The following is a 19,618-nucleotide window of genomic DNA, read 5'->3' on the forward strand; positions in this document are numbered from 1 at the left end:
TGTTGTTTCTGCGTGGTTCCACTTTTATCTGAGGATTCAACACCGAAGGAGGAGCTACATTCAGCTCTGGAGAGTAAGGACCTCCCCTGTGTCCCCCAACCACGGTTAGGAGATGGAAACAGTAAAGGTTTTAACAAGAGAATTACAACATTACTCGGTCCGTGAGTGGATATTTATCTGCTTTTGGCTTGCAGTTTTTTGGCATCAAAGGTTGTCATAGCAACCACGGAAGAATGTACGTTGTAACGAAAAAACTACAGAGTGTTGACATAAACCAAATGGATACTATGAAATCTAAGGGTACATTTATCACTAGAAATGTCATCAAAACATTTCTAAAGCCACAATCTATCTTGAAATAAGGCGATTTGCTATTAAAATATGTGTTCGCCATGTTTTCCATTGCCTGTGGGTGGAACACGGACCCTCAAAATCGAATATAAACACCAAAGGGGTACCCCGTGTGTGGAACACTGACGCTAAGGGGTCCTGATCGTGGTCAATATGTGAAGAGTTGAGAATGAGACTGTGTTACTCTAACGTGTGATGCACTCGTGACGCTCAGGCTTCTCAGCATTAGTGATAAGTCTCCACGAATCGATATTACAAATGCTGCTGCTCATGTCTGTGTAAAGGATCAGCCAATCACTTCACTGGCTCCGCCTTATGTTCTTTGATTGACAGACCGAAGTCATTCTGCTGAAAAATTTGAAATAAAAAGGTCATTGTGAAAACGACATTATGAAATAAAAATACCATTGTGGAAATAGATATTTAGGAATAAAACGTTTCATAATAATATTACCTTATTTAACAATTTAATGGCCATATTATATATATATATATATGTTTGTTATTTATCAAAATGGTTTTTATTTCAAAATGTTGTTTTTATTTATTGAATTATGACTCTTTTGGGCTTCCATAGCACTGGCACTGTAGTAGTTTATTCCGTAGTGTATCGCGAGAGTTCGTCAGCTTGCAATGAATGTTTATTTTAGAGAAAATCTCTATATTAAGTGGATGTACTTTATGTATATTACTCCTGTTCATTCCTAAGACTTCATGATGTGACTTTAGTAGTGAGTTGAAAGTTCAATATGCACTTTTTGGTCATTTAATGTACAGAATATAATGTTAAAAGCTATAATGAGAGAATGTTAATTTATTATTTAATAATTTTGTTTTTCTGAGTAAACTAAGCTAATGAATGTATGTATAAGGAAATAAGACACAACGTGGAGAAGGATATGAGTGCTCATGAGTTTCCATACAGTGCTAAAGGTTCCACTTACCACTCCACTCCTTTACTCTCCAGATTTTACATAGAAATGTGTCTGATAAATCAAGAACAAAGCTCTTAATTCACAGAATATATTTTCACAAAATATTATTTTTATTATTATTATTGTTTCTTGTTTTTTTTTTTCATGAATCTCACTGGGGGGAATCTGTCAATCTGGGAGCAACTGTGTGGATGTGTCCCAGCAATCACACACTTTCATACAAGGGAGAAGCAATCTACAGGGAATGTTTCAAAGATCTACCACGTGACGACCACAACATAGTTATGACGTCAGACTTATTGCAAGTAGAGAACTTCAGATAGCGCGATTTATAACACAGCCAGAGACTTGTCTGGACATAACACCAAACACTTTTCCAGGGAGTGGTTTTAAATGGCTGGTCAAGGTGGGGATATTGAATCTGGGAAATCATACGAGATCCAGGAGATAGTCTTCAAAATAATACCAAAAATAGCGCCTCAAGAGCAAGAACAGAGAACAGCAACCTTAAAAAACAAGGTGAACATCACAGCCTTAAAGGTAAAAGAGTGTCTTCATGCAACAACCCTTCTATGTGCAGTTTGCATGTTCTCCCTACGCACACAATGGTTTTCTTGCCTCAGCTCCAATGCTAAAACATTTGTCCAAACATTTCTTAATTTATTAAATAATGACAATATTTCAATTAGTTTTGTTTAGTTTTGTTAGTTTTACACACTTGCAGACACTGAGCGTGAGGCTTAAGATGTTTGTACAATTCTGAAACTGGCTCATTTGTGTAATTGAATAAAAGGTTGAATAAAAGGTTTAATGTGAACAAATCCAGCACAAAATCCCAAATGAAAAAAAAGATGTTTCAAACATTAGAAAACTATGAACCTACAAACCTTTCCCAAAATGTAATTATTTTTCAAAATCGCCAGGAAATGAAACGTTTTTTTGTGTGTTTGTGTTCGGTTTTTTTTTTCATGCGTTTCTATTCACCTGTACTCAATTTGCTCGTTGGCGTTAACAGCGTGGTTTTATAGTGAAATTTCTGACCGGATGTGTTGTTGTTCCGGTCTTCTTCTTCTCCAGTCTCGTTTCAGTTGTTCGGGAGACTTCGGCTCCGTTCGGAGAAACAGCTACGCGTTGTATGGTGGAGAACCGTGTTATCATTTGAACCGTTTTCTGGGGACCGGCTGTATGATTAAGCTACAATCTTCAATGAGTAAGCATATCCCAGTAAGTACGACCTCATATATCCGTGTTGTTTCCTGTGCCTTGTTGTTCTTAGCTGTTTATTTGTTGACTGCTACCAGCTGGCCTCCCCGGCTCCTCCTGAAATCACGGCCTGTTCGTCACAAATGCTAGAAAACCTTCAGGCTGGGGCTTGTACATTTTTATTAACTTAAAGATGGGGCATTAAAAAGGGTGGCCGTGCATTTGTTCTAATGTTAAATAAGCTGGTAGTTCGTCTCTGGGGTGTTTGAGGAAGCTTGTGTCCTTATGCGCAGCTCGGGCTGGTCCTAACCGGTCTCTTCAAGTTTCTGCTAACGATGAAGGACGCGTTCATCCAGTTTATAAAAAACAAACAAACAAAAAAAACTGTCTTAAATCTGGTTCCCATCACATATGTGGCTTTTAACGAGGACTACATGTCACGTGATTGAACGAGGCATCGTGTTTTTCATGAAATAAATCCGTCCCTGATCCGTGTGGCGGAGGCCGCTGTCGTTGTGTGATGGCGCCTTGTCTTTTGCTCACACAAAGGACACTTTACAGACGAGCAGTGAACCGCAGTCATCTTTCACACTTAAACGGCCTTAAATGTTCATTCATCATATCTACCTCTGATATGATGTTTATTCTGTCATTTTGAGCAGCAACCAATTCTTTTGTTCTCTAATCCGTATTTGGTGTCGTTGGGTGTATAATGTCTACACCTCTAGGAATACTTATTCACATCTGATATCTGGACATTAACGTTCAAACCAAAATGTAAGTGAAAGTGTATGAGTCAGATGATGATGTGATTGTAAAGAATTCAGAGTCCAAACATGTGTGAAGGCCTTCACCTTCATGTCAGAAATGACACATCATCTGTGTTCAGCAGCGTTATGGTCCTCTCACTGTTTTGTATTTAATAAACTCACTGGTGGTGGAGGCTCTTTAGCTGCCAGGATTTCATCTCCCATCTTGTCTTACCAGTACGTCATTCTGTCTGTCATCAGAGTGGGATCTGAAGACAGGAAGCACCTCCTATTAGATATTAGTATCTGATTCTGAGGTCCAGGACACCAATCCGAGAGTTCCAAAACAACAGAAACAAACGTGGTTTTAGGTTTAAATACCTCTTTGTCCTTTGTATCACATCCAAAATAATTTACCTCTAATATCCTAAAGGTTATCGTCTCCAATCCTGTTCAGAAACACTTTTTGTTTACTGGGTGAAACGGTCCTTCCATCCTGACAGTAGTTAAAAGGGGGTGTTGGGGAAAGAAAATTGATTCGGCGATATATCGTGATATTACGTCACGTGATTCTCGGATCGATTCAAAATGCATCCATATCGATTATTTAATTTTTAATTTATTATTATTTTTTACCTTTATTTAACCAGGAAAGTCTTTTCCGCTGCAGGAGACATTGTAACTGCACAAAGAAGTGCGCTGAAAACTCAAGCTGGTCAGCTTTTGTTTTTTCAATAAAATCTAAAAAGAAAGCACTGACTTTCTGCATTTGTGTTGTTTTAGGCATATACCTCAGTTAAGTTTCACTAAAGTCAAAGTTGGTTTTAAACCCACAGGCAGATTGTTTGCTATTTTTTTATTAAGTTATTGGCACATGGCTTGTTAAAGCCAATATTTTGAGTGTAAAATATGCCAATAAAATATATTTAATACGTGTTTTTTTGAACGTGTACATATTTACAGATTAGTTGTTCAAGTATATTAAAAAGAATCACAATAATCGCCTTGTACTTTGATATCGGGATATATCGAATCATATCGTGACCTATGTATGGAGATACGAATTGTATCACCAGATGCCAGGCAATACACACCCCTTGTAGTTAATGTATAAAAATGGCTTGGATTTATATTGGGTTTTCCCCCTGAGACTTAAAGTGCATTACAGAAATCTTTATTAATTCATAACTGTCATACCAGTGGTGGTAAGCTACGTTGTAGCCACAGCTGACCTGGAGCATACTAAGAGAAAACTTAGTATGCACAATTCTTACAAGGCAATGTGGGTAAAGTGCCTTGCCCAAGGACACAACAACTTGTAGTGGTGCACGAAATTCCGTCCGAAACACTTTTCTCACTGAAAAAAGCTGACCAAAACAGGATGTTGTGATGACGCAGTGAACACCGTGGTCAGTGCTCGCGCCCACATTCAATTCATGATGTATTCAGAAAAAGGGAAAAAAAACTTTGACCAGTCCCTGCCAATCTGTCCAAATAGAAAGAACCAATTGGATGCCTTTATGTCTAGATCCCCCACACCACCCCTCTCTGTCCCTCCATCCCCTTCTCTCGCGTGCACACTCGTTATGTGACACCATTCCCAGAACTACAGAGCACACAGCTCAGCAGACCTTTGAACAGTAAAACCAGGCATCTGAAGGTGATGCAGAGGTTGCTGACTTTCTGTTTTTACATTGCTCCTGATTCTACAATTTTGTGCGCTCTCCGTCCTCTCCCTTAATTCCTGTTTTTAGTCTGTTCCGAGTGTGCTTGTGTTTAAGGCACAGCTGAAGCGCTCAAGGCCTCATTTTGGAACACCTCCAGAAACAATCGCTCTACAATTTGCCCGTTTGATCCGCTCTAGACTTGGTTTGCGTGTTCACACGACCAAACGTGGCGTACTATCGGAACAAATTAATCCTAGAGCATTTTAAACATTTTTTTTTAAAGATTCAATTAGCATTGATCAAGCTGATATGAGATGGTGTTAATGTTTGTAAATTCACACAGACATATTTGATGAGATCATTGTGTAAGACCACATTATCACAAGTTCTGATTGGATTTCATCCCATGTGACAAAAGTGGAGTTTAGTTTTCATTAGTCGTCAAAAACATCAATATATTTTGATATACAGTAGTTTTCGTTCGCATGTATTTTCTTTTGCCCTAGTCTATAGACTCCTTAATGGCCATGTCACGAGTGACATCACAACTCTAGCTGGAGGCAAAAACAAGAAACGCTGCTGGCTAAAGACTGTGGGGGCTAGTAATGTTACAGCTTTAGAATGTCGTCTTGTTGAGTGTTTGGGTGCCAGAATAAGAGGAATAACATTAGTGGACCTAAATTAAAGTTTTATAGGATTCCAGTGCTCAGAAAAATCGAAGACATTTGTGGTTTTGCCACCAGGCTATGCCCCGCCCAACAAAATTTGTCACAATGTTTACAAACAATCAAAGGGTTTATTGTAAGGCTGCAACAATTAGTCGACATAATCGATTACGTGGACTACAAAAATTTGTCGACGCGTCATTTAATCTCGTAAACAATAACAAAGGATACAAACCTGTCGCGCGGCCACTTCCTGGTGCAGGTTCTTGCATGAACTGCGGGGGACAGTACCACTCCCACCTGACCTGTAAGGCAGGTTAACAACAGCTTTTGTTACTTTTTTTTTTTTTTAATGAGTAGTTGTTCAAAATCAAGACTAATCAAAAAAATTATTGATTAGTCGACAACAATGATAATCGTTTGCAGCTCTATTCTATTGTCACTTGTCGTTGATGGAATTTATCACAAAAATTTACAGTCAACAAAATTAAGGTCTGATAAATGTGTTACCTCTAATAATTTGGTTTCCGTTAAAAAAAAAAAAAATTAAAACAACAATGCATTCCATCCGTGCCTTTAAAAAATGAAAAAAAAATATTTTTTGCAGATAGGAGCGAGTGGGAAACGGTTAAGTGTCTAGTAGTGGTGTCAAAATATTGATACGATATATCGCAATATTTCGTCTTGCGGTACGTTATTGATACACTGGTGCCATATACCGATTTATTTATTTATTTATTTTTTTTCCTTTTTACACAAGTTAACTATCAAACACAAGTTAAATGTTCTCAGGTTTTCAAGTTTGCAAAGAACAAATTGATATTAGTATTAGCACTGAAATGTATGTGCAGTCTGCAGTGCAGGGTTAAGTTAAACTTTACACATGGTGGTAAGTATAAGTTAAAATGTGTGCCCAGGTTTTCATAGACCACCCAGTTATTTATATTATAATGCACTGAATGAAATATTCTAGTTTTCATAAAACAAGTTAATTCTGCTTGTTAAGCAGCACTGATATTTGTACATGTTTACAGAGAAGTTGATAATACTAGCACTGAAATCACTATTTTCTGCATTCATTTTGTTTTTGATGATTTTGATGAAGTTAATTTGCACAAACATCGTTAACAATATTTTTGTGAAGCATTATTTTCTGTCAGTCTCTCCTTAAAGACTTAAATGTAACACAAGGACATGTGACTAGTTGTGGTCAGTGTGTGTTAAGTAGAGCCACTGTGCAGTATACACTTTGTTTTACTTAGCTGTCATTCATGTGAAATGGATTCAGTGCAGTCAATAAATTCTGAATTTCATCAGTGACACAGATATCGCAATGTATCGAAATTTCCTGTGATTCATCGATTATTGCAGAATCACTGTATCGTGATAATATTGTTATCGTGGGCAAAAATATCGCAATGTATCGTACCGCGAGGTACCTGGCGATACCCAGCCCTAGTGTCGAGTGTTAAAAAGGCCGAAACATCCCCCGATTCAAAGGGACACTATCACTACTGATGATGCGTTTCAAAATGTACATCCATCCCATATCTGAGACCCAGATCCTACGCCACTCTCAAATGGTAAACCTCATGCGACTACCATCTTTTGGCTCAAAGGACAGTTTAACATCACGTTCCATGTTTAATGAACTCAGTATTAGGTGTTAATGCTGTCTCTCTTTGTGTTTGTGTCCTGCAGCAGTTCTGTGGTGTTCTGGGTCACACATTTATGGAGTTTCTGAAGGGCTGTGGAGACTACTGCCGGGCTCAGCACGCTGCCTATGCAGACGAGTGAACAGCCAAACTCGCCATCAATTCAGAGCACTCGAGCCACAGGAAGGATCCCGGCAAGTTGGCAGGACCGGGACGCCTCCCAGAACCAGCAAGAACTTGGCCTGGATGGGGTAACTCCACCCGCTGCACACTGCCCTCGTTGGCTTCTGCCTGGCCCAAATCGAGGTGGAACCAGCCTTGGTTTAGTTTTTGTTTGTTTTTCTTTTTCTTTTTGTTTTTATTTCTTCTTTTGAGTCCAAAGAAGAGGGTTTTGAGTTATTTTTTTCCAACTGTCCACCCTTTTCCTGCTGCCAACTCTTCATTGTAATCTTTTTTTTTTTTTGCCTTGTCAACCTGAAAGAAAAGCTGAAGAGATTGGTTTGAGTTTGTCAAAGCTCAGTGAGCGTTTGTTTACAACATTCTCTCTGAATCTAACTCTGTGTTCACGTTAGCTTTTACTTTGTGGAAGGCTTTTCCTTTTGTTTTTACGTTATTTTACGTTCTCACAATGGCTCGTATGAACAGACCAGCCCCTGTGGAGATAACCTATAAAAACATGAGGTTCCTCATTACCCACAATCCAACCAATGCCACCCTCAACAAGTTCATCGAGGTGAGCTACCGCATCAGCTATTCTTACTCTCATGTTTACCTGTAAAGGTTCCTGGAATGGCACACTGTGTGATTGTTTTATTAATGTTTTAATGTATTTCAACAGGAGCTAAAGAAATATGACGTCACCACCGCAGTGAGAGTTTGTGAGGCCACTTATGATGCCACCCTGGTAGTGAAAGAGGGAATCCAGGTTCTGGTGAGTTTAATACTGAAACTGATGTGCTATCAAATGTATTGTCTTAGCAACTTCATTTTTATTCTCTTAGCTTTCACTTTGTGTGCATTTGAGCATCTGCAATACCTTAAACCAGTGGTTCCCAACCAGGGGTAAGGTACTAGAACATGTTGCAGGGGGTACTTGTAAAGATTTCTGAATATATTTACAACACAATGAGTAATTTTTTATTCTGTTTCAGACACTGTCCACAAGACAGTTTTTCCAACCTATTGTCATCAGTGGAAAAAATGTGGCCTTATTTTCCTATGAAATCATTCCTAATATGTTGATTATCAAACTACCAAATATTTAAGCACCTAGAATCAAAATACATACAAGTAGGAAAAAGTTAATTACTTCGTTGGAGGGGTACACGTAATGGAAAAGGTTGGGAAACACAGCCTTAAACCCAACAAGCAGTTCTGGCAATAATCTCATAAATGTTCTGATTTGTAGTAGAGCTTCAGTAAACATTAGGTTCATAAAAACACATTGTGTTGTGACTCAAAGGCGTAACATTAAATGTAATCTAAAGATTCTGCTCTAACTACTGTAGAGCTGCTTCCATTTCTCTTTATCTTCCTTTGATATTTCGCACGTTCGGTGTGTAACCATGAACACAGTGTAAAGAATGTGCAGTAAGGCCTGAGATAAAGGCCACAGGTGCCCCGCCCTCCCCACACCAACATTTTTCTTTCCCTGCAGTCTGCCCGACCTCACACTTCTTTTGTTTTGGTTTCCAAGAAACTGGGCCAATGATGTAATTTGTCCTCTCTTTTTCCCCCTTTGCCCCCACCTCATCCAGGATTGGCCGTTTGACGATGGAGCTCCTCCCTCCAACCAGATTGTGGAGGATTGGCTGAACCTGCTGAAGCTGAAGTTCAGGGAGGAGCCTGGCTGCTGCATTGCTGTCCACTGTGTAGCAGGCTTGGGGAGGTGAGCTCACATATTAAAGTGATATGTTCAGGAGTGTGTGTATAAGTGGTGGGTCTGTGTGAACAGAATAACACATGCAAACCATTTCAAATGTTGTAATACACATTTTTGCACCTAAAATTTGGGCATAGATGAAAGTAAATGACGGGGTTATAGTCCTGATCCGTAGCTGACTAGTTTTTAGTTTTTCAGCCACACTCGTGGCTCTGTCTGTGTCCCATCGAGGGGAGGGGGGGAGGGGCTACAGACACAGCATGGTGTGCCCTGCTCTGCATACAGTACAGGAGGGAGGGAGATGGGAGAGGAGGTGGAAAGATGAGGGAATATAGTGAAAGGAAATGGAACAAAGTTTGGGCATATTTTAATGTCATGGTCAGTTTCAGTGTGAACTGTGTTATCTAAACATCTCATGTCACACAGGCTTCACAATGAACTAGCACATCAGAGCAATCCATCCTTCAGTGACATTAACTGGAGCTTTAGAATTTCGTAATCTAATGTAGCATTCTGTTTCATGTTAAATCAAGGAAAAAAAACATAAATTATAATTAATGTATTTTTCATGAATATTATTTAACAAATAATTTACTAATAATGAAACGTAATAATCAATTCTGAAGAGCCACTGTGGAGCCAGGAATCCCATCACCTACAGATTGGTTCTGACTGTAGTGCAGAGTATGAACTAATGTTTTTATGTTTTCACCTTAAAATGAATGCCAGACTGGCTCCAAAGCACAACATGTGCAGGAGATCATCTTCACGCGAATTACTAACGTACGTAAATGTGATGCAGAATATGCTGTGAAAATCTCACTCTGACAAACACAAACTGCAGTCATCAGTTCATGATAAGCATGCTGAGAGCAGAGCACTGTAGAAAGTTGTGCAAGCAATTCAAACAGCTTATCACTGGCTGAAAAGAGTGATGGGGGAAAAGATTTAGCTCCTGTGCACCCACGTCTGCTACTGTGTGTGAAATAAAGGAACACAGTCAGAGGGAAGTGGTGGCATTAGGGCCGATTAAACCTGTTAAAAAAGGGTTTATGCAAATGATCTGAGTCACTGTAATGATTAGTTCATGTTACCAGGGCCACTGGGTCTGACCTTTGCTTCTCTGCCTGCTGCATGTATGTTTTTTATTTATTTTCTGTTACAATTTAAGTACAACACCAAGTTATCCATGCATCCCTCTTATGTTCCTCCTGTGAGGTGGTAAACACTTGTATTTAACTAAATGGTGCACTTAGCAACCAAATCACCTGCACACTGGTGTGTTATTGGTGAGCTTAACCCTGTTAAACTATGGGAACATGAGAAAGATGTTTGTAGAATCATGAAAACAATTTTTCACACACACAGGTGGCCTTGTTTTATCTTCCAGTAGGATGATATCGATATTGGTCCAATACAGTATTAGTGTTAATCATACATATTACTTATGTAGTGTGGAATGGTTGAAAAGACTTGATCAAGTGATATTACTCGAACAAAGAACAATATTCAGCAACAGTAGGTATGAAAAAAAACTGACCCATTTATTAGAAGTGCTGAAGCAGAGTCTGGAACAGATCAGGAAACCCCTAATTTCCTAATCTTACCTGACCAATGATTTGGTTTGAAACCGACTTGAAAACAACAAGAAGTATTTAGCAGTTTAAAATTCCTCAAGGGTTTACAAAGTCTTTTTGACCTCAAATCACTGCAGCTCTTTGGAGTTCTGGAAAGATTCTGCTTTGAATTGTTTGTGTGCCAAAGTGTCATGAATTGATTAATTTCTTTCTTTCTCAGAGCTCCTGTTCTTGTAGCCCTCGCCTTGATAGAATGTGGAATGAAATATGAAGATGCTGTCCAGTTCATTCGACAGTAAGTCAAAGTGTGTGTGTAATCACTGACTAAACATCTGGACAAATGAAGTATTCCCTGTTGGACAGAATAAGCCTTTAACTCTGAGCTCATTGGTTGTTTCTCATCATGTGACAGAAGCCTGTGTACTCCAATGCACCACATAGTGAGCAGGGATGAGTCAGTTTTAGATAGCAGTGGTGCACTTTGATTCAAGATTACATATGTTTGACAACATCCTTAAAAATAGTTTCTACTCCTAATGCATCAGCACTTTCCCACGCAGTCACTCAGCCTGCCAGTATTGATCCAAATCCAAACTGTAAAAATTGTAAATTGATTCAAGGAACTCGATATCGTGTTTTCCAACCATAGGAAATAAACTCGTAAGAAATAGGTTGTATCCTCAACCTACAGTCAGGAGTCTCTACATAAACATATTTCTAGGGTCCCCACAGTTATGAAATTAGGGAGTTAGAGAATTTGAAAACTATGTTTGAGGCCATACCGCTCTGATCGAGTCCGATCTCGTCTGATCTCGGATGCTAAACACAGTTGGGTGTGGTTAGTACTTGAATAGTTTAACTGTTTTGGAAATATGTTAAAAAGCCAACTTCTGTTACTATGGGACGTTAAGCAAATCAGAGTCAGAAATCCTGCTAATTGAAATTCCAATCTTATAATCAAACATGGTAGCACTAAATTAGTTGTTTAATGTTACATTCAATAGCTGATGCAGCGTTGTGCGATGCTAATGATAGATAAGTGATGGACACATCTTGCATACCTCGTGTCACATTTTAGTTACTAACCTTGGCACACACACACAGACCTCTGTTACACTAGTACACTGGAAAGGCCCGCTCATTTTTTAGCTCTAATGTTCTTGAAAAGATCTTAGCAGTTAAAAAGTGTGGGAACCCTGTATTTCTCATAGATACACTTCTGATTCAGAGAGTTTTAAACATTGATGACCAAGTAACGTGAGCTTTGTTCCACTCTCGTCTCCTCCAGGAAGCGCAGAGGAGCATTCAACAGTAAGCAGCTCTTCTACCTGGAGAAATATCGTCCAAAGATGCGTCTGCGCTTCAAAGACTCCAACGGCCATCGTAACAACTGCTGCATCCAGTAGAGTTAGACCCAGATCCGCGCCAAAACTTCAACGCTCACCTTGTCCGACATCAAGGTCCTATCGAGCAGGCTTGTTTCACTGTTTTTTCTTTGTGTCGGTAACTAATAATTCCCTCCCCCTCCAATTTCCAAATTGGTGTTGAATAAAAAGAAGTTGTGTGAAAGTGTTCTATTTGTCCCCGACCACTCTTTGAAACGAGAGAGGCCACATTAGGTCGTATTTTATCTTTAACTTTTTCTGTGAATGCACCCTAAGCTCTGATTGGACAGCGTTCACATCAGCTGAGAATGTGTCCAAACATTAACTTCTTTTTAGCTAATCTGTGTTCTTTGTCTAGTGTTTGGGTTCATTTCTCCAGTTGACTAGAAAAAGGTATACCTTCCTTCAATTTAGGTGGATCATCCATAAATGCCTTACAATGAAAGTGGAACAAATCAAGGTGGCAGTCGTGTTGGCATTTGGAAAGGTGTCATTTTTCTACTGAAACCAACCAACAAATGAAAATGTTGCCTTTGTCTTGTGCAGGAAGTCTTACACACTTTTCAGTAACTTTTTAGTAGACTTGCTTTATTGTTGCAATATTCCAAACTTTCTATATTTTACTGTTAAACCCTCTGTTTACTAATTAACTGCCATGTCAAAAATGTGATTATTTTTGTTTTGCTTCAAACTGGAATTCCAATGTCGGCGATATTTCGTATGCCTTTTTATTTGATGTCTAACTTAAGACTTGGATACTTGATGAATTTATGTATTTGAAAATGTGTACTATTATTAGGTTGGCTATTTATACTATCAATGGATGTGTGATTTAGTACAGTGAGCGACAAAGTTGTACCTGTTCACCAACTTGTGAGAGTACATTAAATGATACACTGAAAAGCAACCAAATCACTGGAGTCGTGCCTCATTATGGAAATGCTGTTTGTACATAAGAACATAAGACCTAAAAAAAGAAAAATCTTAACAGATCATCCATAAAGTGTTAAAAAGGTTTCATGGCTGAATCATTGCATGTTACGCCCCAGTCTAGGAGCTCCAGGACGCAACATAAAAACGTAATCGAAAAATAAAACTCGGTCTCCAAAAACCACCGGCAACGGGTTCCACAATTAACACAAATTTATTCTTTAACAAAAAGAGGCCTGCCCAGCAGGTAAAACATACAATAAACAAGAATATGGCAAACAACGAAAAACTGCACAAAACGCAGGAACTCAGAATATCAGAGAAGGGAAAGTAAAGTGCACTATATAATAAAGATAACAAGCTTAGCTTAACAAACAAATTCGGAGACAGAGTTTCTAGACGAACAAAGATGCTGCTGCTGCCAAGGTTGGTGAACGTCGACTGACAGTTGCTCTGGTCTTTTCAAAAGTGGTGTAATCCTCCTCAGCCAATCAGGGTTGCCCACCACTCCTCCTGCTGGCAGCCAATCCTGGAGAGCATCATCAAAGCTGTTCCGTTGAAAGGACATCCCACACTGTTACAGAAACACACCCCAGGCAGCAAACAAACAAGAACACAAACTAAACACTACGTAACGGCGAGGGCCGTAACATTGCATCTCACTAATGGGTTGTTTTCTCAGACCTACAGATTAATTCTATTTCATCCCTGCAAACCGCCAGAGGCGGTGCTTTAAGCACTGAATATTCCCCTTTGTGCATGACCCGGAGGAAGTTTATATCTTCAGGAATCACTCCAGGGGACTTTCCTTTTTTCTTCTCGTGCGCAGTTTGCTGGAATATTGTGCATACAGCTGCCGTCGCTAGTAGCTCTGTGACCGTGGTAGGTCGGAGCAGCGTGCAATCGCCCTCCAGGAGCTGCAACGGTGAGTGTTTGGATAACGGTAGCTTCAACCATTAGCAACCTCTGTTGGCATAGGCCACACTAGTGCCGCCTCCCCCCAGCTTATGGTTTGTGTTTGGTCCCAACGACACACGATGACTAGGTAAGTAGCCTCTTATTTGGCAGATCAACGGTTTGTCTTAAGAAAAAAAAACAAAAGACAGAGATCCTGTGGAGCTTCTTTACAGCCAGAGGATGGCCACGCCTTGGTCCTGAGCACCTGCGGGAGGCGCTGTCAGGCAAACCCTGCATGAACTGCAGCTACTTGCCTCGGGCAGCCAGGGTTGGCGGGGGAGGAAGGCTCAGTAGCCGAGGTCGACCTGCCCCCGAGCCAGCCACCTCCGGCCCGTCAGACATGCTCTGAGGCAGGCAGAGACTACGGCAGCTGCCCCTTCCAGGAAGAGAATGAAGTCTGCTCATAGTGGGTCATCATCTAAAGTCAAGCAGCTGTCTGCTGTATTGGCTCAGATGAGATCCCTGTTGGCCGACAGACAGCCGGTTATTCCCCTGGTGGCTGATGCGGCACTCTCCCCCCCAATGCAAACGCTGCTGCCTGAGGAGGATACACGCTCTTTGGCGGCTTCAGCTAGCCATTTCTGTGATTATGGGGAGAATTTGGATGTCGGATCCCAGATGTCTGAGCAGGGCTCCCACTCTTGAGATCAGAGTTCAGGGTCCGAGGTGGAAGACAACTCCATGCGCGCTGTCATGCGCCTGGCTCTACAGCGACTGCACACAGCTGTCCCACAGCAGGCAGAGGCGGCACCTGCAAGCACCTTCTTCAGGCGCAGGCCTGGCCCCACAGCCTTCGCTATTCCACATACAAAGGATTATCTGAAAGAGTAGCAGTCCTGTTGGAGGGACAGTAAGGCTTGCTCCCATCTCTCTGCAGATGGGCAGACCCTGGCAGCCATGCATGATGCAGCGGGGGCTGGCCTGGATCGCACTCCGCTCATTGAGCCTGCCATTGCTTCTCTTATTGTGTCCCCGGATGAATCAGAATCAGAATCAGAATCAGCTTTATTGACCAGGTACAGTTTAGAACAATACGAGGAATTTGACTAGGTAGTTGCAGTGAAAGGAGACACATCAACACACCGGAGCAGCCATTTGCGGCGCCCACATATTTAGGTGAAAAAGGGATCAATAACAGGAGGAGAGGAGGGGTGAGGGGAAAAAAAACTGCCAGTTTGAAACTGATTTCCCTAAACAGAGAAAGCAGTGTGAAACCAGGAAAAAAACCGCCTCTGCAAACATAATGTAAGCATGACACAGTCAAACAACTCGAGACAAGGCATGTAGGAAGGGTTGGGTGGGAGGTTGGCTGGGGGAGGGGGTCAGGTGGGAAGAACAACAGGAGTCCAGCCGTTTGGGGACATGGGCGTGCTGCCAGTCGGCGCTGCAACCACGCCTCCATGCAGCTGCGGTTGGGAGGTGGGGAAAGATGGCCGACGAGGCATTTGAAGTTGAAGACCTGTAGCTGCGTTACTGACAACCAGATGACGTGTGGAAAAGTTCAGCATCAACAGTTCCAGGAGGAATGTTGGGAAGGAGCGGGGGGAGGGAGTGGGGGTAAGAGCCGCCGTCTGCAGAAACTTCCTGGTGATAAGAGTTGAGACAACCTTGGCTGGCTGGGGAGCGGTTTTGGATGAGTTGCAGAGAGAGGCTCTTGTTAGTTTCACAAGACCTGACAAAGCAGCAGCTAGGAGAGAGATAAGACGGAAGGGAGGGAGAAACAGAGAGTGCGACTGACCTCGTCGAGAGAAGCAAGAAAAGCACTGCGAAGGGATGCTAAGTGCACTTGACCCCAGTGTCGAAAACCGATGACCTTCTCACGAGGGCTTATGATGCTGGAGCGCGTGCTGGTCGCATGGGGAACTCCATATCACACCTCATGTTGGCCCTCTCAGCCTCACTGCAGGAGGGCAGTGTACATGCCGATGTGGTCACCTTCTGTGATGCCTCATTGGAGGCTTTTGGGCCCTTGTCTAGATGTCCAAGCTCGTCGTCAGGTTTGGCTGTCCCAGTCGAACTTAACGGAGGCAGCCAGGAGAATGCTGCGCAGCCTTCCGGTTGAACCGGGGGAGATATTTGGTCCAGCAGCCCAGGAAGCACTCGAACAAACCATCCAGGCAGGGCAAACCAGGCAGCAGCATGCCTGGCTTAGCCGGATGCCTCCTCCCGATAGACCCCCAACCGGCTGGCTTAGGGGCCCCCCGGCTGTTTTTCGCACCCATGTGCCGCCAACAACCCACTCCACTGGTCGTCGTGATGCCCAGCGTCCTGCATGGAGGCCGGTCTGTGATTTTTGGGGCTCTGCTCGCCTGCCCCCCAGACAATTTCGAGCTCTGGAGCCTTTCCGCCCTCCCACTAGGGCCCAGAGGGGCCGTGGGGGCAGAGATTGAGGCCTTGGGGCCGGCGGTCGGGTATTTTGTGTATCAGCAGCTCCAACAGTGGGCTACTCATTCTTCAGACCTGTGGGTGGTTGCCACCCTAACCCACGGGTACAAACTTCAATTCCGCCGCCGGCCCCCCACATCCGGCCGGGTCAGAATGACATCCATCAGCGACCCGGCAAAGGCTCTCGCATTAAACCAGGAGCTGTCCGCCCTCCTGGCCAAAGGCGCCATAGAGCCTGTAGACCCTCGGTCAGGTCACGGAGGGTTCTACTCAACATATTCTCTAGTGGCAAAAAAGACTGGCGGATTCCGCCCAATCCTCAACCTCAGAGGGTTGAACACATTTACCGTATGAGGGTCATACCTTTTCACATGCTGACCACAGCAGATGTCCTCAGAACGGTGGCTCATGGGGACTGGTTCACATCGATAGACCTCAAGGATGCATACTTTCACGTCCCAGTTGCTCAGCGACACAGGCAGTTTCTGCGCTTTGCATACCGCGGCCGCCGCTGGCAGTTCAGGGTGCTGCCCTTCGGCCTCTCTCTCTCCCCAAGGGTCTTCACGAGGTGTGTGTCTGCAATCCTAGCACCTCTACAGTCTCAGGGCTTGAAGGTTCTCCCATACCTGGACGACTGGCTGATCTGTGCTCCATCCCGGGCCCAGGCATCACAAGACACTGAGCATCTCCTGTCCCATGTGGCTCGGCTTGGACTCGAGGTGAATGTGGAAAAGAGTTGTCTGGTGCCATCCCAGGTCACAACTTTCATTGGGGTTTTAGTGAACAGTGTAACAATGACAGCAAAACCCTCCCCCCAATATGTGGACAATATTTTTCGCCAGCTTGCCTTATTCAGGGCGTGCCGCTGGCTGACCTATGTCTCTTTCCTCCGTCTTTTAGGCAAGCTAACGTCAGTCTCAGGGGTAGTTCCTCTGGGCAACCTCCGTCAGGGGAGTGGCAGCTCCACCCGGTGGTAACAAACATTATATGGAGCATATTCGGCAGGGCAGAGGTGTACCTGTTCGCTTCAGAGCAGTCGACCCACTGCCCTCTGTGGTTCTCCTTGGCCGTGACAACCAGTCCTCTAGGCCAGATCGCATTGGCTCATCCTTGGCCGGATGGCCTCTTGTATGCCTTCCCTCCGTTTCCTCGGATTCAGCTGTTACTCCACAGGGTCTTTCAGGAGGGCCACAGGATCCTGCTTGTAGCTCCCTTCTGGCCAGGAAGGAGCTGGTTCTCGCTGCTGCACAGCCTCTGTCAGGACTTCCCGACAGGAGGATCTCCTGTCCCAACTGGCCGGGCGGATTTGGCACCCCAATCCGCAACGCCTTCAACTGTGCGTTTGGCCACTGGGGTGCCCGAGACACTCCTAAGCATCTGTGCTGGCCCAGAATATTATAATATAATGAATGCAAGAGCGCCGTCTATTCGCCTCCAGTATGAGAACAGATGGAAACTGTTTTCTGACTGGTGTACAAGGCGGAAAGTGGGCCCTGTCAACTATTCTATTCCCTTTTCTTGAGAGGAGCTTGGAGGTTGCATCCTCTGAGAGCCACAAGGTCTCCAGCATGTGATCTTCCACTGGTGCTGGAGGCATTGCGCCTTCCACCATATGAGCCCTTGGCACAAGCAGCGCTGAAGTGGGTTACCCTTAAGATTGCGTTCCTTCTGGCCATTTCTTCAGCAAAGTGTGTCAGTGAGCTGCACGCCTTGTCAATCAGCGACACATGTCTGAGGTGGAATTCGGACGGCTTGGGAGTCACTCTGTGGCCGAACACAGCTTTTCTCCCCAAGGTGCTTTCCCACGCTCACCTCAACCAGCCCATTCGGGGCCAGTCTGACCTGTTGTGCCCAGTGCATGCCCTGAGAGCAGCTACTGTCGGCTTTTGGGGGTCTGATCAGCTCTTTCTCTGTTATGGTGGCCCTAACAGGGGTGGTGCTGTCTCCAAACAGCGCCTGTCCTACTGGATTGTCGATATGATTGCCCATCCATATCGGGCAAGTAACCATCTCCTCCAGTCTGGTGAACAGTGCCACTCTACCAGGAGTGTTGCTACGTCATGGGCTGCCCTGAGGGGAGTGCCCCTGGAGGACATCTGTGCCGCGGCCTCATGGGCATCGGCAGACACTTTCTCCAGATTCTACAGGGTGAATGTGGCCACACCCCATCCATTGGCTGTGGTTCTTCGGCCGGAATCCTCTGATCCTACACACTGAAGGGTGGTAAGCAGGATTCTTCTTGACTTTTCTGGTGTAAGTCATTCAGTGCTTAAAGCACCGCCTCTGGCGGTCAGCAGGGATGAAATAGAACAAAGAGTTACAAATGTAACTATGGTTCTATGAATCCCAAATGACCGCCAGAGCTCTTTGTCACTCCACTTCCCTGGAGTGATACCTGAAGATATAAACTTCCTCCGGGTCATCCAGTGGTCACGGGTGACATTGTTGGTATACATACTCGCAATGCGCATGCGCGAAGGGGAATATTCAGTGCTTAAAGCACCGCCTCTGGCGGGCATTTGGAATTCATTGCACCATAGCTACATTCGTAACTCTTCGCTACTGTGGCTTACTGCTCTGTATACATTGCTGGTTATTTCCTTCAAAGTATCAGAGCACCTACACCAGGGATCTTCTACCTTGAGGTTGTGATCCCATATGGGGTTGCCTGAAATGCCTTAAGAATTTGTTTTAAAACTGATTAAAATTATATTTTAAGATTATTTTTTTGTGGAATAAAAATATCTGAGCTGGTGCTTATTACTTTGTGCACTGGTACTGGCTACTGGTATTTGTAACAGTATAACAAACTTGATCCAAAAACTAATTTTAGAGAAAAAAAAAAAGTGGGGTGTAGGATTCCCATGAACATGATCAGAACAATAGTACCACAGCAAAGAGAAGGTTTTTTGGCAACATGCAAATCAGAAATGTTGCAATACACAGTCAGGGTGCTTGATTTGTTGTTCACAAATACGGACTGTTATCTATGATAAAAACAGTAGTAAAGGCAAAAGAAAAAAAATAAATTTGTGGAGTAATAATAACAGGTACCAGGTTAGCGCGACAACACAAGGCAACGAGAAGGTGTTAGATGTTCTCTGTAGTAGAGGTGCACACGTGTACTGCTTGGCACACTGTCCTCTAAATATAAACCAGGGTGGGTGAATGTGATTCAGTGTAAAACCTTAAATAAGTATTTACCAATGTGTCAAATGCACCCACACCACTTTAAAGTGGTTTGAGTTTAAATAGGATGGAGGATATGAACATTTTT

General features: G+C 43.2%; 1 protein-coding gene across 1 annotated transcript; it reads left to right on the forward strand.

Moving 5' to 3' along the window:
• Positions 1-1,613: 1,613 nt before the first annotated feature.
• ptp4a1 (protein tyrosine phosphatase 4A1) lies at positions 1,614-12,981 on the forward strand. Its single transcript, XM_028455042.1, has 7 exons — positions 1,614-1,826; positions 2,364-2,510; positions 7,272-7,958; positions 8,064-8,156; positions 8,983-9,113; positions 10,905-10,979; positions 11,973-12,981. The coding sequence occupies exons 3-7, from the start codon at positions 7,854-7,856 to the stop codon at positions 12,088-12,090; spliced, it is 522 nt and encodes a 173-aa protein (XP_028310843.1). The 5' UTR covers positions 1,614-1,826; positions 2,364-2,510; positions 7,272-7,853; the 3' UTR covers positions 12,091-12,981.
• Positions 12,982-19,618: the final 6,637 nt, after the last annotated feature.

The sequence above is a fragment of the Gouania willdenowi genome, chromosome 1, assembly GCF_900634775.1.
Source record: "Gouania willdenowi chromosome 1, fGouWil2.1, whole genome shotgun sequence".
Taxonomy (NCBI): domain Eukaryota; kingdom Metazoa; phylum Chordata; class Actinopteri; order Blenniiformes; family Gobiesocidae; genus Gouania; species Gouania willdenowi.